The sequence below is a fragment of the Ambystoma mexicanum genome, chromosome 9, assembly GCF_040938575.1.
Source record: "Ambystoma mexicanum isolate Mex_15411 chromosome 9, UKY_AmexF1_1, whole genome shotgun sequence".
Classification (NCBI taxonomy): Eukaryota; Metazoa; Chordata; class Amphibia; order Caudata; family Ambystomatidae; genus Ambystoma; species Ambystoma mexicanum.
The window spans coordinates 743,163,064-743,181,797 of NC_090931.1; the positions used below are offsets into that span (position 1 = coordinate 743,163,064).

Here is an 18,734-nt window from a genome sequence, read left to right on the forward strand (position 1 = left end):
TTGATATATCAGAGAACAAATTGAGCACACTCTGGCGGTTCAAAATATATTGATGAGCCTGACGACACCCTAGTAGCAAGGCATGTCTTGTTACAATTTTGCCTTGTGCCTTTTTAAATGTCATGTTCATGTACTTGTCTGGTTTACTGCTGCTCACTTCACAGGATTTGTCTGTATCAACCTGTGATGGCATTGTTTGTTTTTTATTGTTGTCATCATTTTTTTTTTGTGGCAACATGCGCTGCGATTCCGAATTTATCATCCATAGTCGCGCAATGGACTCTTTTATTTCATCAATGTCTTTTTGTCTGTTAATATTGTTATTTACTGAGTCCTGTGCTAAATTATGCTGATCTGGGAGTTCTGAGTCAGCAAAAGATACTCGTTTGGGAGTAGTCTTGTTCGGTTCTATGCTCTGCGCTTCCGTTGTCATAACCATGAAGTTAGCAACGGAGCTTTTCGCAGGTCCATTGGCTATAATGGGGAGCCTGGGGGGTTCAAATTTTCGGTTCTCTAAGTAGAGGTCAATCTCTCGTCTCAAGTTTTGCCTTGATACAAGCGTGTCGTCAGTTGTTTCGCTCAAGCTATTTTTTACTGGATGTAATGGAGTTTGACTAGCCTTTTCACCATTGTCTTGAGATGTCAAGAGGTGAGTGGAGTGATGACCTTCAGCAAGTTTTATTAACTCATCAAGAGGAGGATGATCTATAATTACTCGAGGGGACTGGCAGGACTCTAAATATTTAGATTTCCTCAATTTGGTTAATGCATCATATTTTTTTGTTATAATCCCAGAGACCACTTGGGTGGTGGTGTTGGCACGTGATAGATTGTTAATAAAATGTCTCGTTGACGATGAGACTGTCATTTTTGCCATTTTGACATTTTTGGATTTTTTTTGAGATGGCAGTTTTTTAGGTTTGACATTTTTTCCCACTATATTTTTGTTGACTCTGACATCGAAAACAGGGTATATAGACTTCTCAGGTGCTACCGCTCTATTCGCTTCCTCAGGTAAGGTTATCATAGAGGAAGCTTGAGTTAGATCATGAGACTGGGCTGGGATAGAGTTATCTGTAATGATACCGTTTACAAACGGTAGCTGAACATACGTTTCAGCGGGTGGAGTGGTCTATAATTCTTGTTGTGTGTGTCCCATCTTGGCCTTAATTTCTACATTCTGAATATTTGGATCTTTCTTTGTCTGTGTGTGCGCATCTATAAGAGCTAAGGTTTTGCTTACTGTTTCTGGGAGCTTTTTATTAAGGAATATAGACATCTTTTTTTGGAACTCAAGTTCTTGAGTGTGTTTTTTAGCAGAGTCCTTTCGGAAGGATGCCAATTCAGATCTAAGTTTAAATATTTCGGAGTTAAGCAGATCAAACTTTTCTGTGAGCACTCTGAGTGTGCCATCAGTGGATTCAAATAACTTGGCAAGAGACATAAGTGCTATATTCATAACCTCTAAGGTTAGATTAGCGGGTTTAGATATGTCCGTCAAGTTAGGAGTTGAGGCTTGTTGACCATCTTGAACTCTGCGAGGAGTTGGAGGGATAAATGAGATCTCAACTGCAGTGCTACCACTGGATTGCTGGAACATGTCAGGGGATTGTGAGAGGTTCGACCTTTCTAGACTGGCTGAGAAGGAAGAGTTAATCGAATCTAGATCAATTATGGCTGCTTCTACAATTTCATTCACAGGAGGACCTGTGTACGGTGCTCCAGACAGGGCATTTCTTAACAACATGCTATCAGACATTGATGCGGACAGCTTTTCATTGTCAGTCATTAAAGATGCATTACATACGATCTGAACATTAGGATCAGCTGTTTGATTGTTACAAGGGATTTGTACCTCATTGGTGGTGGGGGTTATCGGAGATTCCGTACGCACAGCAATACTTGCCACTTCAGCATGTCTCAAAGCTCCAAACCCATATTTCCGTATGTCTGTGTTACGGTCCTTCCGATCCTTTTTGTGATATAGTATTTTAGATTTTTGTCGAGAATTTTGTTGAACTGGTGTAGAACACAAGGTGGATGGAACAGCGTTTAAGATGGGGCTTTCGCGGTCAGGATGGATCTCAGACATAATTCTTTGTCTTGTATTGACCGGCATGCCCGATGTCAACCGGAGAAAGCCGTTAGGGCAAATGGACATGGACACAAGTAAAACTCAGTGAGTTGCAACGTAAAATCGTAATTGCTCAAATCTTAGTTTTAGACGGGGAGCAGTATTACGAAGTAAGCACTCGGCCCTGTCGGTAAACCCTGTGTGAGTGTGAGCCTCGGTACCGCGGAGCCCCGGACGCCGCGGCGAAGCGGCAAAGCGGGACTCCACGGGACTCGCTTGGGTGCGCGCGCGGTGCGCGCGACCTCGTTCTTTTATGGGCCCGCCTCCAACAAGGTTACCAATGGCCTAGACAAAATAGAAATAAATGCAGTGTAAACTTGGGTCTTGAAGGCAGGATCAAATAGCAAGTATACTTAGCGGGTTCAAAGTCACCTGCTGGTAAATGCAGTACAAGAGTCCACAGTAGTCCACAGTGATTCAAGCTCCACAAAAGTTCAGGGCTCGGGAGCAGAGTAACGCGGCAAAGCGGGACTCCACGGGACTCGCTTGGGTGCGCGCGCGCGGTGCGCGCGACCTCGTTCTTTTATGGGCCCGCCTCCAACAAGGTTACCAATGGCCTAGACAAAATAGAAATAAATGCAGTGTAAACTTGGGTCTTGAAGGCAGGATCAAATAGCAAGTATACTTAGCGGGTTCAAAGTCACCTGCTGGTAAATGCAGTACAAGAGTCCACAGTAGTCCACAGTGATTCAAGCTCCACAAAAGTTCAGGGCTCGGGAGCAGAGTAACGCGGCAAAGCGGGACTCCACGGGACTCGCTTGGGTGCGCGCGCGCGGTGCGCGCGACCTCGTTCTTTTATGGGCCCGCCTCCAACAAGGTTACCAATGGCCTAGACAAAATAGAAATAAATGCAGTGTAAACTTGGGTCTTGAAGGCAGGATCAAATAGCAAGTATACTTAGCGGGTTCAAAGTCACCTGCTGGTAAATGCAGTACAAGAGTCCACAGTAGTCCACAGTGATTCAAGCTCCACAAAAGTTCAGGGCTCGGGAGCAGAGTAACGCGGCAAAGCGGGACTCCACGGGACTCGCTTGGGTGCGCGCGCGCGGTGCGCGCGACCTCGTTCTTTTATGGGCCCGCCTCCAACAAGGTTACCAATGGCCTGCTGGTAAATGCAGTACAAGAGTCCACAGTAGTCCACAGTGATTCAAGCTCCACAAAAGTTCAGGGCTCGGGAGCAGAGTAACGCGGCAAAGCGGGACTCCACGGGACCTTCGGTATTTCTTTGATTCCTTCTTCTTTTTGGTTCTCTTTTGACGTAAATAAGGACGTGGCTCCTCGGAGGCCACCTTGACCGGATGGGTACCAAATCCGGTGATCTCCCAGGAGCCAGTCCCAAAACTTCAGGGAAAAAGCCGTTGGCAAAAAACCCTGTGTAGCAGATCTTCTTCAGGGTACTGCCGGAATGGAGAAGTACCAGCAGAAAGACGTAATCCTATCTGTTAACTGTGATTCCCGCTGTGGTGACAAAGGGTTTTAGGAGTTGTAGTCATGTTGAAGAAGGTGATGCAATCAAAGGACAAGAACAGACTTGTAGTATGGGAGAAACTACAAGATCCAGCATGCACCGCAGGAGGCAGACACTGTTCGAGGAGAACTGCAATCCAGAAGGCACCGCAGAAGGCAGACGTTGTCTGGGGAAACTGCAAGATCCGGCAGGCACCGCAGGAGGCAGGCGGTGAGTAGGACCAGCGGCTCCGTAGGAAACTGCGGCACCAAGAACTGCGGCACCGAAGAATAATTGCAGTGGCGAGAGAGAGCACTGGTAGAGGAACTGGAGGCATACAGAGCCCCGGAAAGGCGAAAAGGCAGAACAAGAAGGAAAATGGAAAAAAGGTAAGTAGATAAGGCAGAATTAGAAAGATAGTAGAAGGTAATATACAAGTAGAAATGAAGATGAAGGGACAGAAAACCGAAGAAAGGAGAAAAGAAACTCCCGTGAACTTACCAGAATATACCGCTGAATAAGTAATACACCTGAAAGGGGTAACACCGCGAGTGATTGCAGAAAGGGAAAAAAGGCTAAAGGCAAGGGGGAGGAGGTAAGGTTTTCTGTGTAACAGAATAACAACGAGCAAAAGGGGCAACAAACAAAGTTAGTAGTTAACGATGATACAACGCACCGTTGTTACTGTGCGTGATGCGTATATACGCTCCGGGCGCCATCTTGGTGGAAGACTAGACCGTTAACTGGACATAGAAGGCATCCATGTTAGGTGTATCTCCACCTATACCATAACTTCCATGGCTGGTGCATAACAGCCGTCCAGGCGTCGGTTGACTGGCTGATCTGAGTGGGGCCTGAGCCAACCCTTCTTGGCCATGGAGACTACATCGGTTTTCAGTGGAATCCATGTGTTGGCAGAGGGGCGTCTTGTGAGGACTTCAGCCAGAACCCCCTCTGCCGGCTGTTAAAGCTCTTGTTGAGGGATGCCCAGGTACTCCGCCAAGCTAGCAAGACGTTCATGGAAGGCCCTGGCTGAGGATGGCATGTCCTGATCCTCCTCCTCGTCCGGATCCTGCATATCTGGAGGATCTAGTGGAGGAGGAGGGGTAGATGGCGCCAGATGCTGGGGTACAGAGACCGCAGCCGGATGCTGAGGAGGCGGCTGAGGTTGCTAAAATGGCTTTGGCACCGGAGGAGGCGGCTGCATCGGAGTCAGCAAGCCCCCATCTGCGGAGACCTCATGAGGCAGAGGAATTAGTCGAAGAGCACCTCCTCACTGGACAAAGAGGTGGTAGGGGGTACCGACGGGGTAGCAAGGGACTATTGGAGATGCTGTCTAGCCAGTCCATATGGACGCATAGGAAGGTTGCCCTGCGCATATGAAGGATAGACTGTAGGCCACGTACCTGGTTGCGACCAGTCCCACCTTGACATTCGTTCTTCGCCGAATTCGTGGAATGACGTCGGACGGGTGTTCCTATTTGGAGCAGCGGCCATTTTGTTGTGCTGCCTGCCACGTGCCTGCGACATGTTGCCCAGCCCGCTGGGTCCGGCCTCGTCCAAGACTCTCGCGTGTGGATCACTGGGCCTACCCTGCTCCTCGGGTCTTGGCCCAGTAGGTGTGACACCCTTGACCCGGGGGTCGGTAGAGCTACATTTAGGCACCCCCTCGATGTATTGCCGGTATTAGGGTGCAGCCCCTCAGACGTATCGCCGGTGCTAGGGCGTAGCCCCTTGTCCATTGCGCCGGTAAAAGGGCAAAGCCCCTCGGACGTAGACCCGGTACAAGAACCTTCCAGTCCCTCAACCTTGCATCTGGGAGGATCCGAGGACCCCTCGAGCCGAGGGCCAGTAGCTGTAGCAGCTCGGTGCACGTGCCGGTGGAAGGACCTGGCCGGACCCTACCGCGCTGGAGAGTCCTTGGGAAGGAGTCTCCCTTGTGGGGTGCGCTGGAAAATATTGGCCCTACCTTGGACCTGGGACGATGCTTCACAAAGTTCTTGAGATCCTCTGGAGGCGACCTCTGGAAGAGCTCCCTCCACCTGGCTAGTCTGTTTTCAGCGCCTTCGAGGACAGCGAGTCACACGCTGAACATGATTGCCAACCGTGGTCTGGGCCAAGGCAACGCAGGCAGAGGGCGTGGGGGTCTAAAGTTGGGAAGAGCCTGTTGCAGGATGGACACCTGCTGAACCCTGTAGAAGTCGACATGCGCCGGGGAGGAGCGTGACGCCTGAGGACCGAGTACCTGAATGACAAAAAAGACAAAGAGAAGAAGTATCCGCGTGTGTAATTACATGGCCAAAGCCAAACCCAGGAGCGCTGGTGAATTCGGCCTGTTCCCGTCGATGTGGAACTGAGGTGCGGTGCCGGAGGGCGGAGTCAGGGCAGCGCATGCTCCCTGGGCCGCGCCCCTGCGCACCTCTAAATTTAAAGGGGAAAAAGGTTTTTTCTGGTGGAAAAGGCTCTGTCTCCCGCCCCTTGGATGGGACGTCCATACAGTATGGAGGAAAAGGGACGGGATGTAAGAGTACAATGCAAATGGTTGCTTTACTGATCTAGGTACAAAAATGTTCTAGAGAGCCACTCCCTTTGCACCGACAGTAAAATTACCGTACATATACTGTCGTATCAATCTAAGTAAAAAAATGCAGGTGTCCCAAAAGTTAATTCTGTGCAACTACAGAGTGGAATTACGTCTTTTAGAGTCCAGCTGGAAGTCACAATTGTCTTTTTTTAGAAACTGCTCCAGACCATGGTGTTCTATAAATTGCAAAGATCATCTAAAATTGTAAAAATTGGATGCACAGTCACGGGAGTGACAGGGATCAGAAACGAGATCAGGACTAGGTTTGAGGAAGTAAACTTATATTGTGGAATTTAATACAGAATAGGCCAAAATAATAACATCAGGGAGGGTTCTAGATTACCAACTTAAGACTTCGGAACGCTATGGTCCTCAAAGTGTCCTCGAATTTGGGATAAGAGAGAATCTTGTTCTCTCTCAGAAACGCTGTCTTATATCAGGATTAGGGGTGTTTTCCGTTTTCTTCTTTCTATCAGTCATTTATTTCTCTCTCCCAGTCTCTCATGGTTTAAGCGTTTCCAGCACCCTTCTTTTCTCTAACAGTTTTAGGCTTAAGTGGTTCCCACCCCCTTCTTCTCGATCTGTGTCTCATGCTTCAGCTCCTGGTTTGTTCTTTGGTTCTCGGGTATTCTCATAGGCAACTTGATGTTGCTTTCAAACTCTGGAATCTGGAGGCGCTACGCCAGGAGGATTAGGTAGAGCAGAGAAGCCTGGATTAGCCTCAACCTTACCAGTTCTCTACAAAGTGTTTTCTGATTTCCAAGACTCTGAACGTCTCCCCCTCCAGGATGCCTCTCTCCTCTGGTCTGAGTCCTCCTTGATGCTGCACCCCGCTCTTGTTCCTCCTTGCACTAAAGGTACACCTGCTTCAGTTAGAGGTCTTCCCCCTTCCCGCTGCCTTTGACTCGACTTTAATCCTTGAACCTTCCTGTGGTCCACAACTTCACTCTTCCTGTTCTTCTTGAACCTCCTATTTGTTTTCCTCTACCAAGTACTCCTGATGTTTTCCATACTCCTCCATGTTGTGTCCCAACCTCCTCCCGATGCTCACTAGCCACCTCATCATATCCTCATGCCACCTCCTTATGGTATCCACCAATCTCCTCCTTGTCTTCCTGTACCAGCACCTCTGGATCTTCACTAGCCTCTGCCTCTATTCTTTCTTTAACATACAGCACAGTCCGCCACTGGATCCCCTCAGGGTCTACCGCTATGAAGACAATGATGTCCTTTGCCACCAATACTCCTTCAATGTCTAGCATAAGTATTGTCCCTCCCACATGCTCTTGGGGCACTGCAGGTCTAAAAATAAATTCAGAGGGCACTCTCCACTATTCATGTCTATGCTGGGAATGGCATGCAGCAACACGGTCACCCTGTAAATGAACAAATCTGGGTGTGCCGGTACTCCTCGGACTGCCAACTCACTTCCTAGGGCATGGATGATTACCATTGCTCTTATATGGCACATCCCTGGAGTGGAACATACTATCCCTCTCTGCGTAAACAAGATGGTGATGTTAAGCTTACATCTCGGTCCAATAAATTGATAGGGGAGGTTTCTGAAAATAACAGGGGAACCCTCACTGTTTTACCTCCCACTTTGATAGCCAATTATTCAGTGAAAGGAACCGATTTCACTGCCCCAGAGAAGCCCTGCATGTCCATGATTTTGCATGATAAAGGAAAGTGCCCCTCCTTAATGCACGATGTGGTGGCGCCGGTGTCCATCATGAAAATAAAGGGTTTGACGCCTATCTCCACGCCCACCAAGGGTTCATCTTCTGGGTCGGCAGTGATGGACAGGACTGGGCATGCAAGAGCTCTCTGTGGGTTGTCCTAAACTGGATAGGTGTTTGTCCCTGGAAAAACAAAAGGGTTGCCCCCTAGCACACTCGCTCCTTGGTAATGTGTAACTGTACCATTGGGGACTACATTGCTATTGAGTATCTGGGGTGCCTGCGGCGGGGAGGGGTGTGTTGCGAATGCACCTGACTGTAGGTACCAGGAGTGGATAACTGTGGGAAAGGACGAGGGCAGGGCTTCTTGGGAGGGAGGTTGTTGCGCTCCATACTGGGTCATTGCTGGACCGGGGGCATATGGCATTTGATAGGGGGATAGTACTACTGGGGCATGCAGGGGCATTTGGTTGTATTCCCCCCAATCCTACTTCTGCAATCTCATGAAAAATGTCTCATTCTCGCACATGTGCAACATTGCCCCATATTTCCCGCCCTTGGCCCTATGCCCCCAAATCCTCACCATCCTCGAGGGCCTGTAAATCCTCCCCTCACCCGCGGGTACACTCCCTGGGGCCATCCTTGGTATTGCGGTTGAAACCCACTGTTCCAGTCGTACCCTCCCGTCCATGCAGGTGCTGTTCTCACATCTGCCTGTACGGCCCATGTGTCTATCTGGGGGTCGTGTAATGCTTCGATCACAGGCCCTTCTACTGATATATTTGCAAATTTCTTCTGTACTAGTTTTGCTTACTCTGCCTGAAGCCATTGGGCCATTTCCTTCTCCTTTTATTTCAACCATTTGCAGTGGTGTATGATAATAGATTGTATCTCCGTCCTCCCTTTTGCTTCTATCCCCACTATTTTGTTGAGTGCCTTTTGAACCTCCTTGGGAAGTCCTCTCTTGACCACGAAATAGAAGAAGGGATCGACCAATCTCACAATTCCCTTGTTTCGGCCTTCCACATCTTTGGTGACTGTAAAATATACCGGAGCGGGGTCTTCATCGTCTCCCGTTGTATGCTGCATAATGGATTTGAGGTTGGGCGTATACGGATATGCACAGCTGCCCACACCTGGGCTCTAACGTCATTAAAGTGGGTGCTGTCATGAATGCCACCCGCCAATTGCACACCCGGGTAACCCGCCTTTACCCAAATGTCGTCTGCCTGGTCCCCAGTATAACGACAAATAAGCTCTTCGGATCTCCCACAGCTAAGGTGTGTGTTTCTCAAAATGTGTAGATGAATTTCCTCACCTCAGCATTAAGGGAGGGCAAACTTTTAATTACGTTATTTTTGTCCATCTGCAACCACGGAAAATACTATGCCCGCCCTGGCCCTTTGTGCAGTAACAGAACTGTGTCCTTGTCACCTTCCTTACCCTCTTCCTTTCCACGCCCTTCCCTTTAGCTACTGCTATGCACCCATATCTGTTCCGCATTCAGGGCCCCCATAAACTCTCCACTTGGGCGATATAGCAGGTGGGGCCTCTGCGTTCCCACCGCATCCAGCGTATCCCACTCCTCTTTACCCGGGTCCCCGCCTATCTCATCTTCTGACCTTACTGTTCCATAATCCAAACTTCTCGCTCGCTGTCTTCCAATTCCCTTGCCCTCTCTTTCCAAATGTACATCTTTGATAGCTGTGCTATCGATCCTAAATGAAATATCTCCTGCTCTCCGTTCGTCCAAGCCGCATACCGCTTTCTGACCTTCCTTTTTCTCTAGTCTCAATCAGGCCAATTCTTCTTGCAACGCTTTTAAAGCATCTTCTACCTCCTTCTGGGGTTTTGTATCTCTGTTTTGCTTGGTTGTGTCAAAGGGCATCGTGTTGAGGATATTTTGATATTTCGCTGGTGATGGTGAGAGGGCTGTGCAGTAGCGGGCAGGGGGTCATACATGGGGTTTGTGTAGCCTAGGGAAGCCCAGGTGCGGTAGCAACCTAATGGGGGTTGCGGCATAGTGCTGCGCTCTTTGTTCTCTGCACCTCGTCCGGATGGGGTGGGAACAGTGGGGCTGTGGGGAGAGTGTTGCTTTCTGCCTTGGGTGCCAACGCGGGTGACTTCACCTGGTTCAGGGTAGCGTCCTCTAAATCTACCACCATTTTCCACAATTCTAAGACCTCCTTCCTCTTTTGAAGCTTTTTACCCTTAGATCTAGATGCCAAAAACATGTACATGTGTCCCAATATTTCTTTGTTGCTCGTACCTTGCTCAGCCTTGATTGGAGCAACTCTCTCTGTGCCTCGGACACCCACTGCTTATGATACTTCAAGATCTTATCAATATTCAGAGGTAAAGCCGCACACATATATTCTAACGGAGTACTCTGTGCCATCATTGAAGCTGCCCCTTGCGTGTGTTTTATGCTCAAGAAATGTATTTGTCTGTTGCAAAGCCACCCTAACATTGTATTCTCGGGTCGCACACCTCCCCTACTATCCTCGTCAATAAAATTGCCTGTTCCCCCATGTGCCACCCTTTTCCCCCCCACTCTCACGCTTCGCACCAATAGTCTTCGTACCATCCATTCCTCCATCCTGCACTCCTTGGACCCCTCCTTGGTCCCATCAAAACCACTAATGAAATCTGAAAAATACAAATCAACAACTAAATCAAAAAATCTCAAAAACTACTACAAATTGTTCCATCATCCCCTTTATATCGGGTGGGGAGATCCCAGGCCCTCTAAATATAACAAGCCTCTATCTTCTTTCCTTCATTTTATCTCCTTAAAATACAGAGCTATCTTCTTACCTCACTGGGAAAGGCTCCTGTACACCTTTATCCTTATATTCCCTAATAATAATAATATTAATAGTAACAATAATAATAATAATAATAATAATAATAATAATACAAATAAAAAGTAAACCGCCATGCGGACCTTTCACCCACTCAACTACACCACTCCTCTCACTGTTCAGCTCTCTTCAACAGCCGCATCCGCACATATCCCCCGTCCCCTCCCCCTCTCTCCACACGCTGTTTTCTCCCGCAAAAGGTGCACTTATGTCTGTTTGTTATACAGTGTTCCTCCGTCACAGGGTCCCATCAACAGCCTATAACACCCAGGAGCTGCGCCCCGCTCCAAAGAACAGACAGGAATTCTGGCAACACGGCTCCTGTAAACCACTCCAGGTTGTGCACAAGGGACCGGTCGTTGCAATTGGGCGCAGCACCTCCGGATGTGCGGCCAGGAAGCCTCCTTCTCTGTGGAAAATCTGGGATCACATTGGGGTCACCAAATGTGTGTGGCAGACCTCCAGACAACCAGACACAGGATAAATGCAACCCTTTATGGAAAAAAGCTTGGGAACAAAAAGAAAACACATGTCAGCCAGGGCATTCACACCCTACTGCCACGGAATGCACTGATCAGTTCAAAGCAAACAATGCATTTTAAAGCATAACGTCACTCATGACGAAAACAAGATACATTGTCATGTCTTCATTATTATTGGTGGGGCCCTTATGTACATAAAGTCGACCTCTCATAGAAGATCTGATGATTGGCTGGCGTTGTGTCGATCTTCTTCCACATCGACCTTGGCACTGATAAGTTCAAACCCTAGTAACTAATTTGGTTCATTAGCTGAATAAACCTTTCTTTTCACATTTCGACCACGTGATGTGCACCTGATAGTTTTGACATGAGCGCAGTGGATATTCTCGAGGTCAAGATAGCCCTCAGAAATGTGGGAAGCTTAGCTCGATCCCAGAAGGCTCTGGCACCCCTGCCATTTCTCCCCATTGTTCACCTAAATTTGTCATTCTAATTTCGCACACCTCGCAGTACAAATCACAGGACATGCTATTTGGGCTCCCTCCCTGGCTTAAACCTCCTCCCGGGGTTGCCTGTGTGGACACACTAATCATTTGGTAGTTGAGGGATTTAGATTTGGATAGTGGGCCTCTGGTAGTTTAACCCGATTGGCTGGGGGTTTAGGATGTAGGTGCTCTAAATCTAGGATCCATGTTTTGGCAGCTTCAGACCTCTGCCCTGCTTCTCATGAGATCCTCCTTCAAAAGCAGGCAAAACCCTACATGCGCTCTGCTGTGCACATTCCTTTCAAATTACATGGGCCTGCAGTGTGAGACAAGACAGGGTTCTGTTCCTAATTGATAGAATAACCTTCTACACTTTCGCCTATGATGGGAGCAGGGATGGGGTGGGTGTTCTTACTGAGACCTAGAGTTATTATTCCCTGGTGCTGGGCTTTGGCCGCGCGGGGCCTAAGTTCCAAAATGGCAGTGGTTCAGTATGCCTGTGTTATTTCAAAAACCTAATTTCTACAAATTCTACATTTCCCGCAAGCTCTATTATCCCTCCTTTACCATTCCCTCCTCCCCCCTGGCACCACGAGCCATTAGGTGTGCCCACTCTTAGCGTATTGCTCCCAGCCTAAAACACCTGAGGGAACAGGGGAGCTGGGCATGCAACCCAACATAACCTCCCCCTTATTTCCTTCTGCCTCCCGTTGTCGTTATCCAACCTCTTCCTTTATTCTTCCTTTTATCTTCTGATCTTTACCAACCCACCTTTTCTCTTCTTCTGTCATCCTCCTGACATTCTCCAAAGTCCTCTTCAATATCTTCTTTCACCTCCTCCTGATATTTACCAACCTCCTCCTCAATTCCTTCTTCCATCTCCTCCTGTTGTGTACTAAACTCCTCAATTCCTTCTTCCTCCATCTACGCTAATGTTTACCAATTTCCTCCTCAATTTCTTCCTCCATCTCCTACTGGTGTTTACCAACCTCCTCCTCATTCCCTTCTGCCACCTTATCCTCCACCCCTAATCTCGATCATTCGATCCACACATCTCTTTTATCGCAACCTGCTCCTGATCCTCAAACCACTCCTCCTAATTTCCAGGCTTATCTTTCCTTTCATGATGCTCTGTCTCTGCAGCCATCTCAAAACTCTAACTAGCAACTCCTTCTCCAAACACACCGCACTGACTGACTGCGAGTCTAGTTTTATATGGACCTGCAATCCCCCCCAGCCACCAGGGAGGGGGGACACCCTGTGAAGGACTGCATCTATGAAGGCAAATTTGTGAGGAACTGCTATTGGCTGAGGTCAGTAGATTCATCTGGGCTCACTAATTGAAAGGGGAGGTGGATCAAATATTTAAATGGCTGGTTCACCATCTTAAACTTCAAGCATGCTTTGCTGTGGTCCACAGTGAGCAGGAGGAGTTGTGTTATGCTTATTGGAGTTTTATAAAGTGCAGCTGTCACCCGAAAGCATCTTGGCGCTATTGAAATCAGAAGCAAGGATGAGTGCATAAGAGAGATTGATTAAATGATCACAGGAGATTAAACAGATAAATCTTACATTGTTTCCTAAAGGTACCAGGTTAGTCTTTTTGCGTAATGAGGATGGAAGGGATTTCCATTGTCCAGCTGCATGAACCATAAAGGAATGACCTTTTAGTCTCTCTCTTTTGTAGGGCAGGACTATTATCATCCTCTCAGTATGGGTTCTAAGACGACAACTTGGACATAAAGCTGTAGTTTATGTGAGAAAGGAGCCGTGCCTGCATGTTGTAAACATTTAAAAACCAAACGCAGGCTTTGAAAGCATTCATACCATGGTATGGTGTGGGAAATGTAGCAATGGAAGTAGACATTTAATTCTCCTAAAATAGAAAAGAATTATGAAAAAAGAATGATTTCAATACAGTGGGCACCGGATTCTTTAAAGTCAGGTCATTATCCAAGAGAATGCGCATATTTTTTACCAGAGCCTTAGGATTTGGGCATGGACCAAAGGTGTTAGGCCAAAAGGTAGAGTTCCATGGATTCTGGATGTCATTCACTGCTAGGACCTCAGTATTGTTCAACGCATTCAGGATGTCATTCACTACTAGGACCTCAGTATTATACAGTTTTATTTTCTGATAGTTTGTGTCCATCCATTCTTTGATGTCGTTCACCCTTGCCAGCGCGAGATTCTACTGCCAGATAACTTCACCAGAATTTGTGCATCATCGGCATAATTAAAAGAGGAAAATCCTAAATTGTTGCATCACCACATTATATCCGTTAGAGGGTGAAAATAAAGATTGAACAGAAATGGCGACAGAGCAGAACCCAGTGGTGTTGGGTTTAATAAAAAGGAATTCAATTGAACAGTCTGAAGGTTTGGAAAGAAAAGAATACATCCATTTGAGGTACAGTGGATGCCCTGGCTTTCTAGTCTACAGCAAAGAGTTAGATGGTCAACTGGCTCAAATGCTGCCGACAGGTAAAGCAGGATCAAAGCCTCAGAGCTGCCTCCATCAACCTCTTCCCTCAGCTGATCGAAGGTTGCTATAGGTTTAGTACTACAAGACGGTCTAAAACCAAACAAGCACCATCTAAAAGGGCCCAAATCGCAACAAGAGCATGTATTTGGGACAATATCACACGTTCTAAGGCAGCAGAGTGATAGGTGGTTGGTTTTTTTCACTTCTTCCACTTCCCCTGTGCTTGCTCTGCTTATGAAGAAACTGCTGCCATCATTCTTTTAGCTGTCTGAGGTCATATGCACTTTAGCTCTGTGGGTTACTGTGGAGATTTCTGCAAGCTCCTTATGCCTGCATGAGCTTGCAAGTGAGGTGGTGCAAGAATTTGCGAAGGGCGCTTGATATCTGAGCGACCTCCCGTGCAGAAGAGTGATTTATTGTGTGGTGTACTGTATGTTTTTCTGTGACCACTCAGTTTCCTGGTCTCTTAAAGGGACAATGTTGGTGGTTTTGGGCATCATGAAAATGGGGGGTGCTTGGCTGCTGGCTAGGGGTGGATTGCTGACTTTTGTTGAGCCCGTATGCATCTTTGATGTTCTGAAAAAGGCCAGTGTTCCTATAATTGTCCCCGCCTTAGCGAGGGGACTAAGTAGGGCTGACCACAGGATCATCCCCAACCCACTCCAAGACCCATCATTTTCTAGCTTTTGAGGGTAGCATCCCCCATTGGTCACCTCACTATATGCCATCATAATCTGACATGGAACTTGGTTGCAGTGCCTATCAAAGTGTTTGTGGCCTTTCTTTTGTCGTTATCCATACATCTTGTGTATGGAACATCACCTGTGTGCAAGACACCTTGTTAGACTGTGCACATAAAAAGGCTAATAATATAAATACAAACTAGTAAAAAAATAACAAATCCGGCATGGATTAACAAGCAAGTACATTCATAAACTTTTCATATAAAATAACTGCTATACTCGGTGCTCTATAAAGGTGTAATTTACATTTTGCATATTAAATTAGATGTTACCTATTGCTGTCTCTGGCATTGCAAAGAGTGTCTTCTCTGTTGCGACTCTGAAATCTCCATGGACTGACAAACCAACACCCTACATAAAAAAAAGGAATGTAGTTTGAATAATGAAAAATGAAAAAAGCAAATTAGTTTGTAATTCTCTTTACTTCAAATGGAAATCACTTGTGAACATTCATATTGCAGATATAGAAGATGTGATAAAGCACTCATAAAACGCAAACAAAGCTAATATACCAGGATTAGTCTGACCTCAAAGCTTCTACAGCTGCTGGATTATAAAGTGGGTTGCCTCTAATGATACGTTGTGTAAACTGGAAAAATAAGGATCACTCCATTGAGTGTCCCAAGTACGCAACTGAGCAAAGCTTAAATATGTATACACATAATTATTAAATTATTATAATAACCTTTGGAATGGTTAAAGAACATTCTCATGGAGGCTACCACAAACTAGTGTAGCCACACACTGGTTTATTTAGCTTATATGCAAGGTGTTTCTGCCCTTGTTTTGAGATGGAGTATATCTGTTCTCCCCAAAGTTCAATCTGTTCATCAGCAACCTGTAGGCAATAGGAGGGGGGCATACACCTTGAAGCGCACATATGCTCTTTGTTGGTTCACTGGAGGATCCTAGCGATGTAGAATATAATTTCAGATACTATGCTTGTGATGTAGTGCCCCAACCAGAAGTGGGAAAGGCGTTAACTACTGGGAACACCCCCCTTCCCCCCGCAACTGTAAAAGTTAAAAACAGACACACTACTTCCTTCTATGTAAGGTGGGAATAGGTGCCGTTGAACTAGCAGATGCAAGAAACCCCATGATACACAACTTTTATAAGTGAACACAGTAAGGGCAACCTTTATATAAGAATATGCATGAACAGCTAGTAAATGGGTAAATAAATACATAAATACACAATTAAAGGCCAGAGGTGGGAAAAACATAGCACAGCTAAAACAGTTCAGTCCTATAAATAACTATTATACAGCATTTACATGGCTAGAGGAACAATTAATTCATTTAACAGAAAAATGATGATTGTCTGAGGGGCATAAATCACCCAATCATCCCCCTCCTGTGCATTGGCAAACTGGTATACAGCCTGTTCCAGAGGATAGCAGACAGAATTGGCGATGTTCTTTACAGCTCCTAAAACACAGTCTCGTTGTCATTTGTAACTACACATTGTTAGCCTGGGGTGATATCTTTTTCCTTACAAGTGCTTCCTATAAAAAGTGTTAATGTTCAAAACCCTATCTAATGGTAGAAGTAGTCTACCAAAGGTGACCACCTAACTGCCAACAGCCAGTAAAAAAAGAAAAAAATGCAATCCACAGAGGGGGGGGGCCCCCAGTGAAAAATTATATGTTACTCACTGTAGTGACCAACGTACTCTTAGTCCTCTTTCCTCCATACTGCATGGGCGTCCCTACCTAGGGACGGGAGACAGAATCTTTTTCACCAGAAAAAACCTTCTTCACCTTTAAATTTAGAGGCAAGCGGGGTTGTGGCCCTGGGAGCATGCGCTGCCCCGACTCCGTCCTCCAGCGCCACACCTCGGTCCCCATAGACGTGTCGATAATAGATTAACATTGCCTAATGACACCAGTTTTATTAGTGGGGAGGATGGTGTACGTTAGTCACTACGGTCAGTAAATTATAATTACTCTTATGTCCCGTCCCCTTTCCTCCATACTGCATGGGCAATAACAACTCAGCGTAGCCCCAGGGTGGAGAGGAGACCCTCCTTAAACAAACAGGTTTCTAAGAACCGCCTGTCCGAAAGCCGTATCAGATCTAGAGCCGGCGTCCAAACTGTAATGCTTGCAGAAAGCCGAAGGCGTGACCGCCCTGCTTAGGACTTGCCACGGGACCTGCTGTTGGAATGCAATGGCTGTGGCCTTGGCTCTGACTGAATGGGCGTGCATGTTAGCCGGAAGTGGCTTATGCTATCCCCTTAATATGCTTCCTTGATGGCCGAGACCATCCATCGTGCTATAGAGGCCTTGGATGTCTGATACCCAGGTCTTGACCCGCCAAAGGTGACAAACAGTGTGTCCGACCTGCAGAAGCCCTTGGTCCTGTCCAAGTAGAATTTTAGAGCACGCCTGACATCGAGGCAGTGCAAAATCCTCTGAGCGTCGTCCTTTGGTTCAGCAAAAAACGTAGGCAGTACTATTTCCTCATTTAGATGGAAAGCGGAAGGTACCTTAGGTAGGAACGCTGGGTGTGTCCGCAGGACTACCTTATCCCTGTGAAAAGTAGTATAGGGCTTTGAAGCAACTAGCGCCTGGATTTCGCTGACTCTGCGAGCCGAAGTGAGCCCGATTAGCAAGGCCGTCTTGATGGTGACCAGCCTGATGTCCGTGGATGCCATTGGCTCAAATGGTTTGTGCGCCAGGGTGCCCAATACTGTGGTGAGGTCCCACAAAGGGTGAGGCCTCTTGATTGGCGGGTAAAGTCTGGCGATAACCTGTCAGATGCTTCTTGACTATTGGGTTGGAAGAGTAAAAGACCTCCTCCTCCGAATTTCTGTAGGCTCCTATGGCTGCCAAATAAGTGTGGCAAGTGTCCACCTGCACGCCCGACTGGGCGAGGTGTGCAGAAAAGGAGAGCATGTTGTCCAACGTAAATGAAAGGGGGTTGATGTCCTTAGAGACTACCCAGTCCACTTACTCTTATACTGGGTCCTGGTAGCCTTGTTCCTTGCACCCTGTATGATTTCAAGGTTAGCCTGTGATAGGCTGAGGTGCTCTAGTGTGACCTGCTCAGGAACCACGCTGTGAGGGCTAGTTTCTGTGGTGCTGGGCAGATGACCCTGTCCCCCTCTTGCGCCAGAAGATGTGTTGGTCCCGTCGGAAGGTGAATGTGCAGCTCGGAGAACCATGGCCGGCTGGCCACCATGGAGCTATCAGAATGACTCTGAGATGGCAAGACTCCTTTATCTTGCATATAACCCTGTGGATCAGCGGTGTGGGCGGGAAGACGTATGCTGGCATGCCGTTCCACTGAATCTGAAATGCGTCACCCAGGGAGCCAGACCCTGTCCCTGCCAGGACGCAAACTGTTGGCACTTCTTGTTGTCCCAGGAGGCGAAGAGGACCACCTGGGGGTGCCCCCATCTGCTGAAGATCTCATGCAGCACCTGGTCGTTCAATTGCAACTGGTAATTGTCCGCACCCAGTCTGCTGAGTCTGTCCGCCTCAAGTTGGACTGAGGTAGATCTTGTTTTCCAGAGCCCATTCCCACATGCTGACTGATAGTCTGCACAGCGCAGGGGATCTGGTACCTCCCTGCTTGTTGACATAGAACATGCTGGTGGAGTTGTCTGTCTGGATGAGGACGACTTTGCCCCCAAGAAACGGAAGGAAGGCTCTGAGCGCTAGCCAGCTGGCACTTAGTTCCGGCCCATTGATGTAGTACTCCTGCTCCGGCCGGATCCAGAACCCATGGACGCTGTGGTTGTCCAGAGTGGCACCCCAGCCCCCGAGAGAGAGAGAAGTCCGTAGTGATGGTGACCTGCGGGGTCAGCTGCCGGAAGGGCTTGCCCG

The 18,734-nt window shown here is 47.5% G+C and overlaps 1 protein-coding gene across 3 annotated transcripts in view; it reads right to left on the reverse strand.

Moving 5' to 3' along the window:
• HIBCH (3-hydroxyisobutyryl-CoA hydrolase) overlaps nucleotides 1-18,734 on the reverse strand; it is a 1,493,921-nt gene that overhangs the window by 425,610 nt on the left and 1,049,577 nt on the right. For all 3 annotated transcript variants that reach the window (XM_069615663.1, XM_069615664.1, XM_069615665.1), the window contains one exon: nucleotides 15,175-15,253. In XM_069615663.1, coding sequence (XP_069471764.1) covers nucleotides 15,175-15,253 — 79 coding nt within the window. The remainder of the gene's footprint in view (nucleotides 1-15,174; nucleotides 15,254-18,734) is intronic.